Raw genomic sequence first — 23,499 nt, 5'->3', positions numbered from 1 at the left:
GGGGAGTGAGGGTGATGCTGTTTCTTCCCTAATGAGGAATACAGTTTATTTACAAAAAAAAAAAAAAACCTGGGGGAAGAATGGCAGGCTGAGGTACAGCAGTCTTGCTCTACCTTGTTCAGGCAGGTAGCAGGCCTGTTGTAGTTGACCTGAGGCAGCTGATTCTGCCTCTTCAGGGGTTAGAGGAGTACCATGTGTCAGCAGCTGTGCCAGTATGACACTATCTGGAGCTTCTGTTTTGCCGGCCAGCACTTTGAGGCTACAAAAACATGATGGTTGCTTCATTATGCACCATGTGCAATGGAAATGGTGTCGCATTATTTATTTTATTTATTTATCAAAGTATTTATACCCCACATTACCCCCACAAATGTGCAGGCTCAATGTGGCTTACAAAACCAGAGAGAGAGAGATCTCTGGGTGATATCAAAGACAAATTAGAATTGAAGAGCAAGAGTGCAAGAAAGAAAGAAAAGACACTTTACATAGAGCATTACAGAAGAATGGGACCAGCTAGATTCCACGTTTGTATATTTGCAGGGGTAGTAGTCCTACATAGTTCTTGTAGAAAATGATTTTGTAAACAGATGCGTTTTTAAAGCCCTGCGGAAGAGAAGGTAGTCACTCAGACTGGTTATGGCTCTGGGAATTGCATTCCAGTTTTGCGCACTGATGAATGAAAAGCTTGACGCCCGAATAGAGCCATGCTTACATCCTTTCCTGCTTGGATAATGCAAGGTGAGATATAATTGCGATGTTGGGTCAGCATTTCTGGCAGGCAAGTCGATCATGTTCAGCATGTAATTTGGTACAATCCCGTGGATGATTTTGTGTACCACGTTGCAAACCTTGAATACAGTTCGCTCCTTGATTGGAAGCCAGTGAAGTTTAGCAAGAAGAGGCTTTGCGCTTTCGAACCGGGCTTTATTGAAGATAAGTCTTGCCGCTGTATTTTGGGCAGTCTGTAATTTCCTCAAAACAAAGTCTTTACACCCTGCTAACGTACCATTACAGTAGTCTGTATGACAAAGCACTAATGATTGTACCATATTTCTAAAGAGATGCCTCGCGAAAAGGTGGCGTACCCGTTTCAGTTTCCACATCATGAAGAACATCTTCTTTGCTTGCGCTGTTGCTTGTCCTTCAAATGTTAAAAAACGGTCAAAGGTAAAACCCAAAATCTTCAAGTGATCAGAGATGGGAAGGATGAGATTGTTAACAACAATAGAAGTTGGGTGAATTAACTTGCGCTGAGAAGACAGGATAAGGCAGTGTGTTTTATCTGTATTACATGGGGAAGGTGCATGAAGGTCTCAGTACTCCCCCTGGTTGGGGAGGGGTCATTTGGGGTCCTTTCCCTCAGAGTTGTGGCCATGGTAAGCCCAGGGACCCAGTAGCCCTTTAGAGTCCCAGTTTTCAGACCTTTTGACTAAGTGTATTAGGCACTCTTGGGGGAACTGCTGCAGGGATTCAGTTGCAGGGCCACCCCCCCCCCCCCCCCCCCCCCGGGACCTCTAGACTAAAGTGGCCATGCTCTCCAGAGGTGGCAGGAGCTGCTGACCTGTTCAGGTTTCTCCTCTTTTCCTCTAGGGGTTCCTTTCACTGGAGTCTGGAGAGGCCTCTCTTTATGAGGTCTCTAGGTGATATCTTCCCTCATAGACAAGGTGTTTATTCAGAACTTGTTATACCACCTTAGTCTGTTTGCAGTAATTTTACCTATACAGTGAATGGAGCACCATTATTGTAGACAAAAGAAGGAGAGCACTGATTAACAGAGGTTGAGACAAAGCTAAGAAGCAGTATAGCACACATACCTTAGGAAGCAAACAGGGAAAACTGTGCTCAACCAGCAAAGGCCAAACCGAAAAGGTGGGTTATCAAAACTGCTTTAAACTTCTTAAACATTCAGCATGGAACTTAATGGGAAGGGAGTTCCATAAAGTCGGGGCCAGATAGCAAAATTCAGAATTGTGTGTGGAATCCAAATGTGTTCAGGCTTGTATGGGACAAGGAGGGAAGACAGGCTAGGATGTTGCTATATGGAACCCTCTGGGTAAATGTAAATAATTTAAACAGAACCTGGAAAAGTGGAAGCCATTGATGGTAACATAACAGGGTCATTTGGTCAAATTTACAAGCCCTAGAGAAAACTCTAACTGCAGTATTTTGGCCAGATTGGAGTCTTTTTAAAGAATGGATAGGTTGAAACAGCAAAGAAACAATTACAGCGATATAATTGTGAGATCACCAAAGCACAGAGGAGGAACATTTTGGCCAGTTAATCTAGTAACTTGCAGATTGATGGAAACTGATGCAGTACAAAGAAACAACTTTTCACTCATGATGCAATGTAAGTTTCAAATGTAAATTCTTGATTCAGAGTTGCCAGTAAATACTTAAATGACCTTACTGGGGACCTAGACAGAGTCCAGGAAAGAGGTGGACAGAGTCTCTGTCCAATAAGCCATGTTTCAGTTGTCTTTGGATTAAAAACTCTCTTACTAGACCTTGTTTTAGGGTTGTAGGAATCCGTGTAATAAGAATGTCATCCACATAGAAATACTAACGCCCATTTCTTGAACTAGAATTGTCAGCGAACTAAGAAAAATGTTAAATGGGGCTAGAATCAAACTGTATGGAACTCCGTGTGGTGAGACATGATATAGAAGTGGAAATATTGAAGCTGATTTCCATGCTGCAAGGAGGACTTGAAGCACTGTATAACGGTGCCTGAGATGTTGAATGAAGTAAGACTGAAAATCGATTGTGTCAATCATAAGATCCTAAAGACGGTGGATAGATGCAAAGCTGCATTGCCACAGGCAAAAACTGAATGAAGCTCACTAAGGAAGGAAGCAAAATGTTTTTCATGCTATGACCAGGCTTAAAGCCAGATTGGGCTGGAGAATATTAGACTGCTCAGCATGATATAAAAATCATTGGAAGGCCCATTTTCCCTCAGCTTTAGGGATGAAAGGCAAGGTTAGGACAAGTTTATAGTTGACCTTGATCCGCCTGCTTTTCCATGAGTTGGGAAATAATCCTGACTTGAAGACTGTGGTTAATGATTTGGAGAGTCACAGGAAGGAAGTTGAGTCTGGGAACATTCAGCAGGTGGCGAGAAGAGGACAAGTTGTGTACTTGAAGGAAGTCATAATCTTAGATAAGGAAGATGATGGTTGCCGGATTGAAGGCAGACCAAGAGTTCAGTAATGTGTAATAGGTTAAAGGTAGGATTAGAAATAGCTGGAGTAGAGGAGGAAAAAATAGAGGCTGTCTGTCAGGTAAATAAACGAGGTGGCAGGATGTCCACAATGAATATGTGTGAAAGAGATTTGTATACAATGGAGGCAGTGTATATAAATCAATTTCATACCAACTTGGGAAACACTGGTCTAGCAGGACTCAAGGAAAGGAAATAATAGGTAAGAATGAATTTTATCTTAATTGATATTAATAACTTTTTGAAGTTTGCTTTAATTTATTTATTGCAGTTTTATTAATACACAAGAATAGTGTATGAGAGAGAATACTAGATCTGATGTTTCTATCTAATTGGTCACAAAATAAGACAAAATATCAGTGTGTTCTTCCATGCCTATGAAGCCGCAAGGCATTTAGCAAATGGTTTGGGCTTACTACATTTCTACTTAATCAACACCATTTAAAGGAGTTTACTAGTAAGCAAACGTTTCTACAAGCATAGGTTTTCTGCTTTTTAAACCAAACCATACAATATCATAGCAGTATTAACTCCCAGGACTAAAGTAGCAGAAACTTTACCTTTTAAAAAGACAACACTACAAACAGTGCTTTTTTTGTGCCGGTACACACCGGTACGGCGTATCGGCACCTTTCCCCCCCCCCCCCCGGCGAGTCCTGCACCCTTCCTCTCACTCTCCTACTTACTACTACGTCGGACTCGGCAGCGCGAGCGGTGCAGCGATTGAGAGAGTCTGGCAGCGTCGGAGCTTCCCTCTGCAAGTCCTGCCTACGTTGTTTCAACTTCCTGTTTCCGCATAGACGGGACTCGCTGAGGGAAGCTCCAAAGCTGCCAGCCTCTCTCAATCGCTGCGCTGATGAGTCCGACACCAGCAGCCTTTCTATCTCTTTGCTGGCAGGCAGTGCAGAAGGAGGACGGGCTGGGGGAAGAAGAATCGCTGGACATGGGAGAGGGGAGGGCTGGGGTGAGAGGAGAATTGATGGGAGGGCAGGGGATAGAGGAGAATTGCTGGACATCATGGGAGGGGGGGAGGGCAGGGAAGAGAGAATTGCTGGACGGGGAGGGCAGGGAAGAGAGAATTTCTGGACATGGAGGGGGAGAGAGGAGAATCGCTGGACATGAATGGGAGGGGAGGGCAGGGAAGAGAATCTGGATTTGGATGGGAGGGGAGGGCAGGGCAGGGAAGAGAGAATTGCTGGACATGGATGGCAGGGGAGGACAGGGGGCAGAGAAGACTCGCTGGACATGGATGGCAGGGGAGGACGGGGCAGAGAAGAATCGCTGGACATGGATGGCAGGGGAGGACAGGGGGCAGAGAAGAATTGCTGGACATGGTTGGCAGGGGAGGACAGGGCAGAGAAGAATTGCTGGACATGGATGGCAGGTGAGGACAGGGCAGAGAAGAATCGCTGGACATGGATGGCAGGAGAGGTCAGGGAAGAGATTCGCTGGACATGGATGGAAGGGGAGGGCAGGAGAGAGAGGAGAATCACTGGACATGGGAGGGCAGGGGAGAGAGGAGACATGCTGGATATGGATGGAGGGAAGTGAAGAGAGGAATGAGATGCACATGGATGGGATGGTAGAGAAGAAATGCTGGAAATGGATGGAGAGGAGAGCAGGAGATAGAGGAGAATTGCTAGACATGGATGGATGGAGGGGTTGGCAGGGAGAGAGGAGAAATGCTGGACTTGGATGGTGGAGAGGGGAGAGAGAATTATTGCTTTATATGGACATGGGAGGGAAGAGAGGAGAAATGCTGAACATAGATGGAGGGGAGGAGAGAGGAGAAGTGCTGGACATGGATGGAGGGGTGGAAAGAAAAAAGAAGATGCACATGGATGGAGATGAGGGAAAGGGAAGAGAGGAGAAAAACTGCACATGGATGGAGAATATAGGCAAAAGCTGGATCCACAGTCAATTCCATGGAGGAGGACCCAGCTTTTACTTATGGATGTATGGCAAGAAATGAAGAAGAAAGGAGGAAAGTAAAGAAATAAATGGAAAGCAAGCCCTGGAAACGGAGTTAAGGGAACAGAGAGAGAGCAGCAGAATCAGAGACTGGGACCAATATAGATAGAAAAAACAGTCACCAGACAAAGGTAGAAAAAAATCATTTTATTTTCATTTTAGTGTTTGGAATATGTCCAATTTGAGAATTTACATCTCCTGTCTTATTTTGCACTGGGTATACTGGAGCTGTAACAGCTTACAGAAATTATTTATAATGAAAAAAAATCACGTTATTTTTTTCTCCTATACTAGTATAATATTTTCAATGATGTCTGTTTATATGCGCCATGGCTGGTTATAAGGAGTGTGGCTGTCAATAGGGGTAGAGCCATATGTGGTGACCCCTGCCCATAATGAGTACCAGCACCCTTTTTTCTACAAAAAAAGCACTGACTGCAAATATTACACCAGGCTCTTAAACTATCAGAACAGATACCTACACAGAAACTATATACTTGCAAAAAACACTGCACCTTGATCTCATATGAGAACAACTCTTAACAGAATAAGACTACAAATTAAAAACAAAAAATATGCAGGCAAAAACTTATAGACATCTCAAGACACTAGACTGATCAGTGGAGCATCGAAGAAAAAAAACAAATGTATTTTCTCTTTTGAGCAAATTCAAAACTGTACAATTGGCACATACCCATCACTCAAAACACAAAATAAAATTAATTTTTAGTTTTGTATAAATGTTTTTATTCTAACTGGGTTGTTCTGTCTTCTTTTAGTCTCCTTTTCATTTCTCAGCTACCAACCTGCTTTCCCTTTTACTTTCCAAGTTCTCTCTCTTGTTCATAGTCCCTATGCATTCCTTTTATCTGCTCTCTAGTCCAGTGCTTACCAAACTTTCTGTGGCTGTGATCCCATTATTGTGGCCGCAGAAAGCCCATAACTCCCTTAGGTATACCTTTTTCATCAGAGATTGTCAACCCAGTCCCTCTAGCATCTACCTCCTGGGTCTTCCTTTTTACCTCTCTATTTGCTGTCTTATCTCTTCACTGTATACAACATCTGATCCTGGCCTCTTGTTTTCACCTCTTATATCTGCCCAGTTTTCATTCCTTCCATATAATTTGTCCCAGGAATCTCTCTCCCCCCCCCCCCCCCCCCCCCCCCAAAATAGCATTTCTCTTGCCTTTCCCTTTTGATGTCTCCATCGGCTCTCTCTCATCTCCCTCCATAGAATCAGTCCTCGCCTCTAAAGGTAGCAGCAGGAGCCTGTTCCTCTGTTTCTTGCTGCTGCCTATGCTGCCGTCTAGTTGGTACCATGTACACACTGAAACTTCATAGATAAGCACATCCTGTTCATGGTCTCACAGTTTCATGAACAGGAAATGCTGACATAGGTTTTGATGCACTTGCAGTGCCAACTGGACATTGGGGAAGGCTGAGAATCCTTGATCTTTCACTGTAGCTTGAGGATTCTTGCCAGCCATTGTAATCCTTGTGCAGTGTGATTGGGCTTGAATCATTGGAGGGGCCTGTTGTCTGCACTGTAGTTGTGAATAAATTTAACTACAAAAACAGTAATTTAGAGTTGAGATAGGATATGGGCCATCATTCCTAGCTTGTAATTTTTATACCACTTTTTCTATATTGACTGTCAGCTTTAAGATGGAATGTAATATATGATTCCTAATGGAATGTTTTTATATTGTACATAGAATACTGCTTGCTGTGAGTATTTGTACTTGAGTCCTAGCCTGTATTAATGCTTTATTAGCAAGAATAATTACCATGCTGTTAAGATTTTGTGTTGCCACAGCAATTCACTTAGACCAGTGGAAATGCAGCTTTTTTTTTTTTAATGTTCATGTTTGGATATCCATAAGGGTGAATAGATCTTGGGATACAATTCACTAAATGATCAAGCTGTTTTATTTTCTATCATATCTAGCTTCATCCCAGGGAAGATGCCTGTAGTCCTGAGGCCAACTATGGTGTTCTTCTAATAGAATTTTTTGAGTTGTATGGGCGACACTTCAACTACCTTAAGACTGGTATCAGAATAAAGGATGGTGGGTCATATGTGGCAAAAGATGAGGTTCAGAAGAATATGCTAGATGGATATAGACCATCCATGTTGTACATTGAAGATCCATTACAACCAGGTAATGAACATCCTTGGTGTGCTGGTAAGCTAGTTTAAATGAGTTAATTGGGCAGCCAGGTTTGCAGAGGGCCAGCAAGTGAGATTGATTCTGTGAAAGTCAGAACACAACATGCGTAATAGTTCAGAGTTGTGGGCTAATAAGTAATTTTGTTGCAAATGAGAGGGTGAATAACAGTTAAAGTTTTGGTGACCCAGATGTATCCAAGAGAGAATGTTCTGTAGTGTATATTTTGCTGTTCTCTGTGCTCATTGATAAAGAAACAGCAAGGCATGCTTGGTGAGCTTCATTTCCTTGATATGTGAATCCAAGCTTGTTTCATGTTAAGTAAAATTGTGTTCCTTTCATTTATGGTAGGAGTAGTATGGATTCTAGTTCTGTAGTATTCCTTTGCTTGAAAAGCCTCATAGTAGTCCTTCTAAAGTAATAGCACTAGCACTTTTCATTGTGGTATGAACCACAATTGGTGGTTGATATAAGGAAGAGATGTAAAATGGCATATGATAAATTTACAAAGGTAGTTTTGCATAATTTTGAAAGTGCATCCTTCCAAAATACTTTCACTAACTTATGACCTAGTGAATAGAGAAGCTGTCAAGATACTGCCTCAGGTGGGGAGGAGCAGATTGTAATGCAGCCTCAGCAATATCAAAACATTCTATATTTGTTAAATGTTTGACTAAATCAGTTTAATGCAGATGCTAACAAAAATCAGAGGAATATTTCTCAGTTATCAAAATTTGTTCATCATTGTTTTTACTGTAAGAGTAAGCTTTCCTTGTCTTAATTTATATGTTTTAAAGGTAATGATGTTGGTCGGAGTTCCTATGGTGCCATGCAGGTGAAGCAGGCTTTTGATTATGCATATGTTGTCTTGAGCCATGCAGTGTCACCAATAGCTAAATACTACCCCAACAATGAAACTGAAAGGTAAAAATTCACCTACATATTTAACATCCAGTAATCCACTGTAAGCTGACCTACTTCCTAGAACTAATAATTTTTTCCCATTTTTGCAGTATATTGGGTCGAATAATTAGAGTGACGCAAGAGGTAGTAACTTATCGAGAGTGGATATCAAAGCACTGGAGTCAAAGTAAAACTGAACCTTCATATAATGGTGAGATTTACTTTCTGATGCATTTATCCCATCCACTGCTAGCAAAAAAAAAATTTTTTTTTTTTTTTTTTTTTTTACATTTACAATTCACAACTCGGTCAGTATTTAGGATAATTACATGCTCAACTTAACATACACATTGGTCTGGAATTAAGACTGATGGGCGGATAATTTGGACGCTTGAGACTGATTGTACAAGTTCATTTTACATCTTATAAATCATAATTTGCTCTTTTAATTTGCTGTGCCAAATACATTTATTGTGGATTCAAATTATCTTGGGGTATTCCTTTAACATTTAATAATGTACTTCAGTGTTTGGTTTTGAGAAGTATTATATCAACTCTCATATAAGCAAAGGCTAAAGATGCTAGAGCTCTTCAGCTTAGAGAAGAGATTCCTGAGGGGGGAATATGATAGAGGTCTATAAAACCCTGAGTGGAGTGGAATGGGTAAATATAAATTGATTTGTTTACTCATTCAGAAAGTACAAAGATCCATGAAGTTATATAATAGTTAAAAACAAATAGAAGAAAATAATTTTTTTCACTCTGTTTATAGTTAATACCTGGAGCTCATTGGTTTGAGAATGTGGTAAAAGCTAAGCAGTTAGCAAAGACGAGTTTAAAAAAAGGTTTGGAGAAAATCCTAGAGGTAAAGCCCATAAACCGTTAAGGTAGACCAAAGGAAAACCTCTGCTTATTCCTGGAATAGGTAGCATAGAATCTTACCTCTTTGTGTTTCTGCCAGATGCTTGTGACCTGGCTCTACCCACTGTTAAGAGCAGGATACTGGATTTAGGTGGACCTTTGGCCTGACCCAGTATAGCAATTCTTATGTCTTTTCTCTTGACTATTACTGTTGTTCGTTGGCATCTTACTATATTTAAAAAGTTATTCATGACCTACTAATTTTTGTAATGTTAAGTCCATCTTATTGTTAGATGTACTCTCCCCATAGTCCAAGGCCAGCAGTTAACTTTTTTTTTTTGGGGGGGGGGGGGGGGAGAGGGGGCAAGCCCCACACCAGCTTCTTCTGTATAGAGCTATCGGTTTGCTTTAGTATTTAGTTTTATTGTAAAAATAGATTCGGTGGTGATGATAGAACTGTCCTTTTCTTTCAGGAAATGATGTAACTTTGATAGTAGATAATCAGCAACTAGACAAATGTAACAATAATGTGTCAGAACAAAATTCTGCTTTGGGACAGCCTAAAAGTAAAGCTTCTGAAGCTCTCAGTAAACATTCAAACTCTTCATCAGGGCCACTGTCGTCGTCATCATCCACTCTATCCAGTTCTAGTGATGTGGTAAGTGTTTGTTAGCTTTCATTTATCAGAGGCATCTTTCTGCAAAATGCACAAAGCATATAGGGAGTAATTCTATAACACGGTACCTATGTGGCACCTATTCTATATAGAATAGTAGGCACCTACTTTCTTTTCTAGAATACGAGTGGGATGGGTATGTGCACGCTTATAACTTAGGGCATGCATATATATGAGTCATAGAACTGGTGTGAGTGTTTCTGCTTAAATGCCAGAGATGTTCACATACTCATTGCAGTAGTATTCTGTAAGTTGTGTGTGAGTCCTTTCTTTGCTCAACCCAGACTCCACCCATATATATAATGGCTTGTCAGACACATGCTATGTGAGATGTGTGTGTATTTACAGAATAGTGCTTAGGCAGACGTTTGGCATTTGCATGAATATGTGCACACGTCTGTTCATGTGCATTATTTTAAACATTTACTTGCATAATCGGCACGTAAATGTTAGTGCCTGCTTTATAGAATTACACCCTTATTGTCATCCTTTACCCACTTTCTTTTTTAATATAAGAAAGTGAGAGGAAGAACGGTTACTTGGAGTTCTGTGGCTTTGCATGTTGTAGAGAAGAACTGAGGTAATTAAATTTTAAGGTACTAACTTGCTAGTGACACACACAAGGAAACTGGCTGCACATACTGTAGCAGGACATGTTTATCCACTCCTACCCTAGCTAAGATAATATTCGAGAATCTTTCCGACCTCGTGTGCAACTTTCTTACATTAATATTTATTTTCCAAACTTCTATTTCACTTAAAGTAAGTGGTTTACAAAATACAAACAAAGCAAAAAATAGAACAAACATCAAAGAATCAAATCTTCATAAATATCACAATAAAAAGTGAAACGTCTTAGACATTTCACAGGTAACAGAAATGCTTCTTTTACTGCATCAGAATGTTTCTCATATAAAAGCTTCTACAAAGAAGGAAGTTTTTAAGAGCCACTTAAATTGCACTACGTTGGTGCACAGACACAATTGTCCCACCAATGCGTTCCACGTCAATATCCCAGCTATCGAAAAGGCAGCAGTTTTTATAACATATCGTATGTTAGCAGTCCCATCCAAAGATAGGCGCATTGCAGTCTCTGACCTTAGACATCTATTGGATTGATACAAAGTGAAACATTCTTTCAAATACTTTGGGACAGCCTGATGAACAAGTCAGAGAACCTTGAACTGTACCTTATATTGAACAGGGAGCCAGTACAACTGTTTCAAAACTGGTGTGATATGGGTTACTCTTGACACACCAGCAACCAACCTGGCAGAAAGTGCAATGCCCGCATTCTTGTCTTAGCCGTGCCAACATAAAGGGCATTGCAGTAATCTAACTGAGATACAACCATACTCTGAATTATCCTACAAAAATCATATAGTGGCAGCGTAAGTCTCAACCTATGTAGCAAACAAAGATATGCAAAACATAAGTACATAAGTAATGCCACACTGGGAAAAGACCAAGGGTCCATCGAGCCCAGCATCCTGTCCACGACAGCGGCCAATCCAGGCCAAGGGCACCTGGCAAGCTTCCCAAACGTACAAACATTCTTATACATGTTATTCCCGGAATTGTAGATTTTTCCCAAGTCCATTTAGTAGCGGTTTATGGACTTATCCTTTAGGAAACCGTCTAACCCTAACCCCCTTTTAAACTCTGCCAAGCTAACCGCCTTCACCACGTTCTCCGGCAACGAATTCCAGAGTTTAATTACGCGTTGGGTGAAGAAATATTTTCTCCGATTTGTTTTAAATTTACTACACTGTAGTTTCATCGCATGCCCCCCTACTCCTAGTATCAGTGTCACTTACCACCCTAGTAAGGCCTGAATCCTGATAGACACCTAATAGTTTTACTTATTTTCTTACTCCTGTTAATTTTATTTTACCTATCTATATGTTCCATCTTTGTTTATACCTCATGCTGTCTATTAAAATGTTTTATTATGCATTGTGTTGACATTGTAAGTAGTATACTATGCCATACTTTGTAATGCTGTTTGATTATTTTTACTGTTATAATTGTCTATTTCTTGTGTTTAACTTGCTATATACCATCTGGAAGAAGTTGCTTCAAAAAGGCAGTAAATAAATAATCAAAAGAAGCCCTTGTGTTAAGTATGTTTAACATATGCAGTATAAGTACTGCATAACTGCATTGTAGTAAACACACCTGTCTGTATTCATTATATATATCTGAGAAACTGTATAAATGATTGAAAAAAATAACACACTTCATTTTGTTTGGTTACCGTTTTTAAATAAATTTGATATTTTGACACCTACTGAGTAATGTACTTCTCTGTGTTAAGGACTCAGATGGAGCACCTTGCAAAACATCAAAACCACTTAACTGTCGACAGTCCAGCATGAATAGGGTGATGTCACAAGAAGCTTCAGCAGGATCTTCCCAGTCAAGTGGAAAAATGCAAAGCAGCCAGACTAATACACCCAGCAGCATAAACAAACCCCAGGTGCGCAGAATTGAAATAGACTATATTACATCTTATTTTCCTTCAGAGCCTGACTAGACAAATTCTAGCATGAATATAGCATAGAAAACCTGAGATCAGCTAGAAGTTTGCAAATTAGACCTGTAAATTAAGTTGGGCTCCAGTGTTATCGGTGCTTTTATGTAACTACCAGGAGCCTTTAGTTTAATTCTATAAAATATGTACCTTTAGTGTCCCAAAAAAATCTAGGAACTGTAACCATAATTTGTAAGTACAGACAGAGTATGCAAAAAGAAAAACAGAGGGAAACTCCACTCAAAAATCACCTCAATGGTAAAACAAGATGAGCGAGTCCAAATTCTAGATGTGTTGAACACCCCTCAAATCACAATGTGAAAGAAAAGAAAACAGGGGGAAAAGACCTCATAACTTGCTGCTGCAAGTCCAGAGCAATCCGACCATCTCGGTCATATATATGCAATTCTTAATCATTGGTCAAAAAAACCCCAACCAACCAAAGAGGTTGTCAGAATAACTCTGTTCTTTTCTTAATTTTATTGTACAGACAGACCAATTCTGCTGTTGGTTTAGCTCTTTTGACAAGATATGGTAAATATTTGTTTTTACATTAACAAAAATGATTTTACATATCTAAAATTTGTTTTCAGGGTTAAATATGTTCTGATGGAAATGTCTTCCACTGTGGAAAAAAAAATTAAATGGCTTTTGTTTTCAGGCTCCCCAGTTATAATTCAAAGCCCTTTTAGTCAATAGGATGTCTATCACATTCTTAATCTCTGGCAAGCCCGGGTGAATTTGTCAGATTTTTAATGCACATGTAGTTCTGTAGACAAGCTACCAACAAATAAAACAGTTTAAGATAACATCACAAAATTAGACATATTTCTGTGATTTGGCTATATATTTTTATATATTATACACTTCAATGGCATCAAAACCAACTGTTAACAGGCTAACGAGAACAAAATAATAAGGTTAAATTTTATATGGCGCACAGTACTAAAAATATATTCTCAGTTCCGTGGTATTTGAAAAGATGGCTTCTTCCTTCCTGTGGAACCCTATGGCCATCACTAATGAGAAAAAAAGGGAGGGGATCTGGTCTTAATTCTAAAATAATCCAAAATAATCAGGTAACATACACTTCCTTTATAATAGCCAAAGCTTATGTTTAATTATCATAAAGATCAGGTTAGTGAGGAAACAAAAATTTTTTTAAAATTCTAAATGTCATAAGATTTGTTTCCTGCCTCAAATCTATAGGAAGTTTATTCCATAACTCGGGCCCACTGAGTGGAGGAGTAGCCTATTTGTTAGTGCAGTGGCCTGAGAACCAGGCTCAAATCCTACTGCAAGTCACTTAACTCCTGTTGTTCCAAGTACAAAATAAGTACCAGTGTATATGTAAAGCACATTGATTGTAATCACACAAAGGCGATATATCAAATCCCTTTCTAATTATTTGAAAAGCTTTCGACCTCCATCATTTTTTTTCTTTTTTTAACAATGTCTGTACCTGGAACTTGAAGTAGATTGATTGCCTTGGCCTTTATCGCTTCATACCCAAGTGCACTAAAACAGCAACCATAATTGTTTGTGCAAGATGATTAGCACAAAAGTGATCTGTGCATTTAGAGTCCTGAAATTTTTTTTTTTCAGTAGAACTTTAAGTTAGTGTTGGTGGTGGCTGCCGTTACTATTATGAGTGGAGAATACTACCCTATGACATTTATTAGAATCATTTTTGTTTGATTGAGCATTTCCAGTTTAATGTCACAGCTGTTTGTTAGTTTTGCAGAATCTTCAGCTCTGTTTTATTGACCTGTTAAATTGATATACCTCTTTTCTTTTTTTTAGCATGGTTCAGTGAGATTGTTTCGATCTTCTAATAAAGGCTTCCAAAACCAGTCAAACACAAGCCACAGCACACTAGTGACGAACAAACCTCATCAAGGAAGCAAATCACACCAACAGTATTTTCACGGCAAAAAAAGAAAACACAAGAGGGACCCTGCACTCTCAGACCTTTGTAGATAGTTGCCTGTGTTATGGCTAACTGTTCTTGTGTGTGCAGTGATTTTGTGCTGCAGGATGGTTTGAAACCAACTTCTGGGATCTTTGGAAGCTTCAAACTGTTCAGACATTAACAATTGCATTTTTCCTAGCTCGCCACGGAATGGATCATGAAGAATTTTGACTGAAAAGAAAAAAAAAAGCGCACACAAAATGGCTGCTCATTTGATGTCATATGCTACAACAGGATCATTTAGGATGTAAAAGCTTAAATATAAAATAAGTATGTCTCCTCAGCTTTAATGCTGAATTATAGGGTTAGTGTTCAGTGTGTGTAAGGGGGTGGTACACAAAACAAGAAAAAAAATAAAAAATGAAGAAAAACAAAAAGTACTTTGAGGCAAACACAGACAAGGCAAAATATTTGTGCATGTTTTTTTTTTTTTTTTTTTTTTAATTTTTTTCATATATTTTATTGTGTATATAGATGACCATATTATAGAAAAAATTATTGGCAATTGTATTAGTGGATTTGTTAATGTTTTCTACCTTACATTACTGTTTAAATTATAGTTTCTTAATTTTCTCAGGATTAGTTTGTAAGATAAAGCCCAAGTTGTCACCTTGATCAGTGGGCAGCGAAGATACTTAGTTCTTCCATAGCTAGAAATAAATTATTTCCTTGAGCAAAAAAAAAAAAAATTCATACTGATTACTAAAAATCTGCTGCAAAGATGGTTATTGGAAAAAGAAATCAATCTATGGTGATATTTTTACATTTTTGTTATAAAATTCGTATATGTCCCTATTGCATGTTGAAAGCTAATTTCAATAGATTTCCCTAGAGATATGAAATGGAAGGACCTGTTAGAGGGTCCTAGTCCTTTAGCCATTTCTGACACCATCTCCATGGTGGTGCCATTACCACTAAGGCAATATTTAACATCTGACTTAGCAGTTTTATGGAGGCCAAAGTTGATTCTGCATTCCTCCTTTCAGTCAAAGGGTTGACACAAGCCTTGGAAGTTTAACGTTTCAGTGCTGACTTGGTGACTAAGCTTACTTGTTTTCCTGTGTGTTTTCCCATCTGCCTTTTAGATTTTAACTCTGTTGTACAGTAGAATTTAAAGAACAAGCTACATCTTAGAAAAGGGGCAGTTTTATTTTTCTCTTTCTTTTGGAACCAATTGCTTGGAATCTTCATCATTTGCAGTGAAAACTACAAAAAAAAATTTTTTTTTGAGATTCTGTCCCTGCGTCTTTTTTAGCCTTATTTTTTGTCCAGCTTAAGAGTTTATTAGATGGCCTGCTGGAGCAATTTTATAAAGGTTAGGATTATAATTTGTATGCATTGAATCTTGTATTTAGGGCTCCCTTTAGTATCTCTTTCTGCTGTTTCTGGTGTATACACAGATATTCAGAGACTTGGAGGCGTATTTTCAAAGCACTTAGACTTAAAAAGTTACATAGTAATGTGTGGATCTTTGTAAGTCTAAGTGCTTTGAAAATGAGCCCCTTGGTGTTAGAGAAGTCTTGCTGGATAGAGACCACTGAACAATGTTTGCTACTAGTATTGTGCAGAACTATTTAGTAATGATGTGTAATATATGTTTTGTTTTGTTTTTTACATTTTCTGCTCACTACCAAATTCCATCTTATTTGTTGTAATTCTCTTCTCCAACCCTGCAACAAGAGCGAATCAGAAACCAGGGCCCTCCAAAAGCTGATATCCAGTCGAGACTAGGGTGCATTTCTGATGAGAAGCAAGAACTGGCACAGGATAGCAGTTTCCTTTGATATGAATGACCAGCTGCTAAGAAACTTATAGCTTTATTTTAAGCAGTAACAGTTTTTTCTTTAGATGCAGCCTGGGAGAACAATCCTAGTGAGTTAGGAGCTTCACATAACCAGAAATCCCAAACTGTCTTAACCAGTTTATTTGATTTGCGTTTTCTAGCAACAACAAGGGCTATATGCATCAAAATATTTCTAGAGTTGGAGATCTGTGTCATATTAGGGTAGTTAACTGCATTTAATTTCCCAAGGTGATTCTGTTGTTTTTATGGGACTGTATACAGCTAGGTACTATGTGCTTGATAGGCATTCCTCTACCTGTTTTCAGCAGCCAAGTATAATAATAGACTGTTAATAGTCCCATAAAGAGGCCATTTTGTAGGAAGGTAGGCATCTAGTTGCAAAAGTCATTCAGTGCAAGTTTTTGGAAGCTTTGGACTCAAATACCCAGTTCACCAAAGAGCCTGCCACTTTTTGTGAGAGTGGGCACAAGTTGATGTTGGGTATACTTAATGTGCCTTTTGGGATTACCCTCGTGCAAATATACAGTAGCAGCAGTTTTAGAAATGGGTAGTATAGCCATGTAGCTGCACAATCCAGCTATGAACTACTGCCATGGGCATGTGGTAGACATTTGGGCTCTAGCTTAAGAGAGATGCAAGTAATGCTTGCTTTAATCTTTTTTTTTTTTTTTCTTCTTTTTAATGAACATGTGGTGTATCAGTAAGGTAGCTTTTGTTCCTCTAAGGTGTTGCCTGCTGTGTTAATGTTTGGGTTCTTCTGACTGGTTTCTCATGGTTTTAGAAATGTGGAAAATATTCCTTCTATCGGAACAGAACATTCAGCTTTAGTGTGGTGTACTGTTGAGGGAAAAGGAGGAGATATGGGGCCTTAGTCTGTGTTTTCAAATCTTAATATACATTGTCACCAATTTAAATTAATCCCAAGGAATATGAAGGCAGATATAACCTTCAGCAAGGCTCAGATTAGTATAAGTTTGCTAATTAAATATTGTATGTCAAAACTTGTCATCACTGAAATTATTAAACTCAATTTTTTTAATGTTTTACTTCAAAGAAGAAGAAAATTATATTCCAAAAATGACTTTGTAAAACTACTAACTTGCATATAACATTGCATAAATTCTAACATTTAAAAAAATGATGTCCATTTGATATTTTAAATTTTTATTCAGGTTGTTTAAATTTTATCAGCAAGGTATTGAGCCTCTTATCAGAAACTCATACAATTCAGACAGCATAATGCATAATCACAGTATTATCATTTGCTATTTTCATTGTGGAATTGTTATGAATTACCCAGATTTTGTGTTTAACTACTTAGGGAACAATTATTTATAAACTGAGATTAAATTCAGTATTTGCTGCTATAAATTAACTGTTCCAGACACTTAATCCCTACAGAGATCTGTGTTCCATTTACCGCACTGAAGTGTTAGAAAGACTTTCCCTCATTGTTGAAAACAGATGTACTATTTGGGTGCTGATATTAGTGTTCCAGTAAGCATGTGATTTTTTTAAGGTGGTGGTAGCGGGAAGATAATCTTGATTCCATTTGGAATCTTAGGTTTGCTTCAATTTATGGTTTTTCATAAATTTAATGGAAAAAATAGCTTTTTTTTTTCCTGGACTGCTTAAGTTTCTTTTTGGTAAACAGTATCTTTCTAAAAGAAAAAGCATGAAGGAAAAATTGAGGTACTTTTTTTTAAAGTTTGCCTCAAGTGACCAGCACTGTATTCATAAAATACTGTATATCTTGCAAATCTTTATTTAAATGGAACAGTTGAACTGTTCATTTTTCAATCTGAAGTAAAATACTTTTAAGATTTTTAGTTGGCCTGCTCATTTGTCTTGTAAATTTCATCTATGTATTTGACTCTGTCTAAAACATTTTGTGACACTGAATAAATGTTTTAATTTAAACATTGCAGTTTATTAATATTTTTGAAATGTATAAAGTTTGAATGCTAAATTATTGTGGGGGGGGGGTGGTATTATGTAGGATTCTGCATTTGTAAAGTGTGCTCATAGTGATTGGAGAAGCATCCTTGTGAGTAGAGAAATAAAGTGCTGCAGAGTGAAAGTTAAAACAATGTTATATGATCCATTAATAGGGCTTATGTATGAAAACTGTGCTATGAAAAGTGAACTAAACATAGGGCCCTTTTACTAAAGTGTGGTAAGTCTTAGCACATACTTGGGGTCCTTTTACTAAGCTGCAGTAAGTGCTAGTGCACACTTACCGCAGCTTAAAAGGGCTTTCTGTGGGACGCACTGAGACATCTTGTGGTAAGTTCTAATATGTGGGGGAGGGGGAATGGGTGTTCCTGTGCTAATCAGCTCATCTACATTACAACGCATTAACGGATTAGCACATGAGCCCTTACAATCTACAAAATGGATGGCAGTAAGTGCTCTTGCACTAATTTCTGCTAATGGCAACATTAGTTCATTTGGCCATCTTACTACTGCACTATAAATAGTTTTAGCACATAGGAAACACCCATGTAATGGTGCGCTGTGGCCACTTTTTAATGCAGCTTTGTAAAAGGACCCCACTCTGCATTAACTGGAAATTTAACGCATGGTAAACGCAAAGCCTGTGTGGTAAATGCAGAGTGTGCGCACAGCATACTTCAAAGGACAGACCCATACCATAGAGCACCACATTACATGCAGTACCAGATAGCTTGTGGTATGTGGCCCTTGCAGAAATTAAATTTGGAAGAGAGATGCCAGTGGCTGTGTCCTTGCCCACATACTCCACCTCCCCCACCCCAACCCCTGATTCATAAAAGGTGATATGTCACACCTACATGTTCACATTCAAACTCCCCTCCATGACCCCTGGGACTTAACCAGATGTGATCGTTGATGTTGTAGTGAGGAGGGAGCAGTCCCTCTCTTCTCCAATCTGGTTCTTGCTCTGAATATGGCCACCGTGACCCCCTAGCAGTAGACTTTACAGTACTACCAGTAGGGATCTGCCTTGTATACAGGGGGATTGTCTCCTTATATGGAAGGCTGACCTCCAGCAGTAGTTCTGTGAGATGGATAGGCGAGAGCAGAGGTGTACTGCTCCCATCCCAGCCCACTATTGGGAGTCCTTGCTGGAAGGGGCCATGTGCTGGTAATGCAGCTGCATTTACTGTCTTCTCGAGGTGGTGGGAAGTGCAGCTGCACTATAGGCGGTCATGACAGCATGTGGTACATAGTACATGATGGCAGATAAAGACCTGTACGGTCCATCCAGTCTGCCCAACAAGATAAATGCGTTTTACGTGTGATACTTTATATATATACCCGAGTTTGATTTGCCTTTCTCACGGCACAGACCGTAGAAGTCTGCCCAGTACTGTTCTTGTACTAAGTTCTGAAGCTAACATCGAAGCCCCTTAAAATTTACACTCCAGCCCATCCCTATCCAGTCACGATCAGGGTGTAGACTGTAGAAGTCTGCCCAGCTCCTGTTTTGTTTCCCAATTACCGGCGTCGCCACCCAATCTCCACTAAGATTCCACGGAACCATTCCTTCTAAACAGGATTCCTTTGTGTTTATCCCACGCATGTTTGAATTCCATTACCGTTTTCATCTCCACCACCTCCCGCAGGAGGGCATTCCACATATCCACCACCCTCTCCGTGAAAAAATACTTCCTGACATTAGTCCTGAGTCTGCCTCCCTTCAACCTCAATACATGTCCTCTAATTCTACCGCCTTCCTGTCTCCGGAAAAGGTTCATTTGCAGAGTAGTATCTTTCAAATATTTGAACGTCTTTATCATATCTCCCCTGTTTCTCTTTTCCTCCAAGGTATACATGTTCAGGTCGGCAAGTCTCTCATACGGTTTGCAACGCAAATCCCATACCATTTTCATAGCTTTTTTTTGCACAGCTTCCAGTCTTTTTACATCTTTAGCAAGTTACGGCCTCCAAAACTGAACACAATACTCTAAGTGGGGCCTCTCCAATGACTTGTAGAAGGTTATCAACACCTCCTTTCTTCTGCTGGTTATGCCCCTCTCTATGCAGCCTAGCATCCTTCTGGCCACGGCCGTCACCTTGTCGCATTGTTCTTCACCTTCAGATCCTCCAACACCCCAAGGTCTCTCTCCTGAGACGAGCTTACTAATCTCTCCCCTCCTATCCGGTATCTCTCTTTTGGGTTTCCGCACCCCAAGTGCATCACTCTACACTTCTTGGCATTAAATTTTAACTAATGCAATACTTAGGGTTCAATACAGTTCAAGCTGGTATGATAAATTAATGATATCTACAATTTCACCAGTGTTACCCGTATGTAAAAGTTAACCTTATTTGTATATATATTTTTTAATGTTTTTAATTTTTTTAATATGCAGTTCTTAGAATTTGCTTGTGTGCCTTTATACCATACAAAATGGAGTTGGCCCATAGCAACCAAACATCATAGCACCGATCCTGCCTGCCTCCGAATATGTTAGAGAAATGTGATAAGAGTTACTTATCTATAGGTGATCAGCTGATCCCGGTGCTGGATCTCATGTGGTTGCTGCTGAATCTTCACCCGATTATTTTTAACTCGCGTCACTAGACCACAACGGGTGAAGGTTCAGCAGCAACCACATGAGACCCAGCACTGGGACCAGCTGATCACCTGTAGATAAGTAACTCTTACCACATTTAAGCATATTGTTGCAGTGGTCTCTAACATATTCGGAGGCAGGCAGGATCGGTGCTATGATGTTTGGTTTCTACGGGCCCACTCCATTTTGTATGGTATAAAAGCACACGAGCAAATTCTGAGCATTGCATATTAAAAAAAAAATTTAAAACATTAAAATATATATATACAAATAAGGTTAACTTATTACATACGGATAACACTGGTGAAATTGTAGATATCATTACATTTTAACTGCCAGACCCTCGACCATTCTTCTAACGTTCGGAGATCCCTTCTCATCGTTTCTACTCCCTCCAGGGTATCCACTCTATTGGCTATTTTCATGTCATCCGCAAAAAGGCACACCTTTCCTTCCAACCCTTCAGCAATATCTCCCACAAATATATTAAACAGAATAGGCCCCAGCACCAACCACTGAGGAACTCCACTGCTCACCTTCCTTTCCTCCGAGCGGATTCCATTTACCACCACCCTCTGCCACCTGTCAGTCAACCAGTTTCTTATCCAGTTCACCACTTTTGGTCCTAAGTTCAACCCTTTCAGCTTATTCACGAGTCTTCTGTGGGGGACCGTATCAAAGGCTTTGCTGAAGTCCAAGTAGATTACATCTAGTGCACATCCCTCATCCAGTTCTTTGGTCACCCAGTCAAAAAAAGTCAAGATTTGTTTGGCAGGATTTTCCTTTGGTAAAGCCATGTTACCTCGGGTCCTGTAACCCGTCGGCTTCTAGAAAGTTAACTATCCTTTCTTTCAGCAGCGACTCCATTATTTTTCCTACCACCGACGTGAGATTTACCGGTCTGTAGTTTCCCACTTCTTCCCTGTCTCCACTTTTGTGAAGAGGGACCACATCTGCTCGTCTCCAATCTTGCGGAACCTCTCCCATCTCTAAAGATCTATTAAATAAATCTTTAAGAGGTCCCGCCAGGACCTCTCTGAGCTCCTTCAGTATCCTGGGATGTATCCCATCCGGCCCCATAGCATTGTCCACCTTCAGATTCTCCAGCTGTTTATAAACTCTTTCCTAAACGGCACAGTATCCACGCCATTCCCAGATGTTCCCTTGGCAGCCAGCCTTGGTCCTTCGCCAGGATTTTCCTCCATGAACACCGAAGAGAAATAATTGTTTAGCACGTTTGCTTTATCTTCATCACTCTCATAGCCATTCTCATTATCCTTCAGTCTCGCAATTCCATTCCTATCTCTTCTCCTTTCTCCAATATATCTGAAAAAAGTCTTGTCACCTCTCTTTACATCTTTAGCTATTTTTTCTTCCACTCGCACTTTCGCTAGCTGTATTTCCCTCTTTGCTTCTTTGAGTTTATCCGATAATCTTTTCCGTGATCCTCTCATTGCGTTCTTTTGTATTTCTTGAACAAAGCCTCTTTTGCTGTTATTTTTTTCAGCTACTTGTTTGGAGAACCATACAGGCTTCCTGCTTCTCTTGTTTTTGTTTACTTTCCACACAAAAAGATCAGTGTCTGTTTTTATAGCAGCCTTTAACTTTGACCGCAGTTTTTCCACTTCTCCTATGCCTTCCCACGCCAACAGCTCCTTCTTCAGGTATTCCTCCATTTTATCAAAATCAGTACGTCTGAAATCCAGTACTTTGAGCTTTGTGCGTCCACACTCTATCTTCGCCCTTATATCAAATCATACGGTGTGATGATCACTATTACATAGGTGGGCACCCACCCGGATATCGGAAACACTACCTCCATTTGTGAGCACTAGATCCAGCATCGACCCTTCCCTCGTGGGTTCCGTCACCATTTGTCTGAGCAAGGCACTTTGACAGGCATCCGCAATCTCCCTACTTCTTTCCGATTCCGCAGACGTGACGTTCCAATCCACGTCAAACAGAAATCTCCCAACAGTAGCACCTCCCCTTTCATACCAATCTTTTGAATATCTTTTATCAGATCCTTGTCTAACTTCTCTGTTTGCGCAGGAGGTCTGTAGATAAACCCCCGTGTGAATACAGATTCTGTCTTCTCTTTCCAGGACGATCCATAAAGCTTCTTCTTTTCTCCAGGTTTCCCGCATTTCACTCGCTCTGATATTATCTCTCACATACAGAGCCATTCCTCCACCTCTTCGGCCCTCTCTATCCTTCCTAAAAAGATTATAGCCCGGTACGGTCACATTCCATTCATGAGCATCGTTGAACCACGTCTCTGTAATAGCTACAATATCCAAGTTTTCTTCAAACATCAGGGCTTGCAAGTCTTGAACCTTTTTTTACTTAGACTACGAGCATTTGTGCACATAGCTTTCCATGTTCTTAGTGAGTTTGGGTGGTTTTTTAATATTTAAATGTCTAGAAACATACTGTCTGAATTTCTCCCCAAGGATCCTTTTTCTCATCACAGAAAGATGTAGCCCATCATTACAGTACAGCCTGTTATTTTTCCACGTATTACCCCATTCTCCTATGTATCTAAAACCTTCTTCTTTACACCAAGACTCAAGCCACAGTCTGAACCAAAGATTTCAGTCCCTCCCCAAGGTTCTGGAACACTCTCTGTGCTGTAAACTTGCTATTGTGTGCCAGGTCATTTGTCCCCTGGTGAATTACAACATCAGCGTTTGAAGCCTCGCTCTCTTCTTGGATCACTTTCAGTATTTGGTCTGTATATCTTGTAGCTGAAGACCTGGAAGACATTTCACTACATTGGAACCCCTGAACTGTGTTCCTAAGTTAATGCCTCTGATAATGGAGTCT

General features: G+C 39.8%; 1 protein-coding gene across 2 annotated transcripts in view; it reads left to right on the top strand.

Annotated features, from left to right (window-relative positions):
• TENT4B (terminal nucleotidyltransferase 4B) overlaps window positions 1-17,757 on the top strand; it is a 143,803-nt gene extending 126,046 nt beyond the window's left edge. For both annotated transcript variants that reach the window (XM_030204354.1, XM_030204355.1), the window contains 6 exons: window positions 7,143-7,356; window positions 8,160-8,286; window positions 8,376-8,476; window positions 9,600-9,784; window positions 12,120-12,281; window positions 14,139-17,757. In XM_030204354.1, the coding sequence (XP_030060214.1) occupies window positions 7,143-7,356; window positions 8,160-8,286; window positions 8,376-8,476; window positions 9,600-9,784; window positions 12,120-12,281; window positions 14,139-14,318 (969 nt within the window). In that variant the 3' untranslated portion in view covers window positions 14,319-17,757. The remainder of the gene's footprint in view (window positions 1-7,142; window positions 7,357-8,159; window positions 8,287-8,375; window positions 8,477-9,599; window positions 9,785-12,119; window positions 12,282-14,138) is intronic.
• Window positions 17,758-23,499: the final 5,742 nt, after the last annotated feature.

This window comes from Microcaecilia unicolor, chromosome 5 (assembly GCF_901765095.1).
Source record: "Microcaecilia unicolor chromosome 5, aMicUni1.1, whole genome shotgun sequence".
NCBI classification, from domain to species: domain Eukaryota; kingdom Metazoa; phylum Chordata; class Amphibia; order Gymnophiona; family Siphonopidae; genus Microcaecilia; species Microcaecilia unicolor.
The sequence above is the reverse complement of the archived record's forward strand: the minus strand, read 5'-3'. Positions and strand labels throughout refer to the sequence as shown.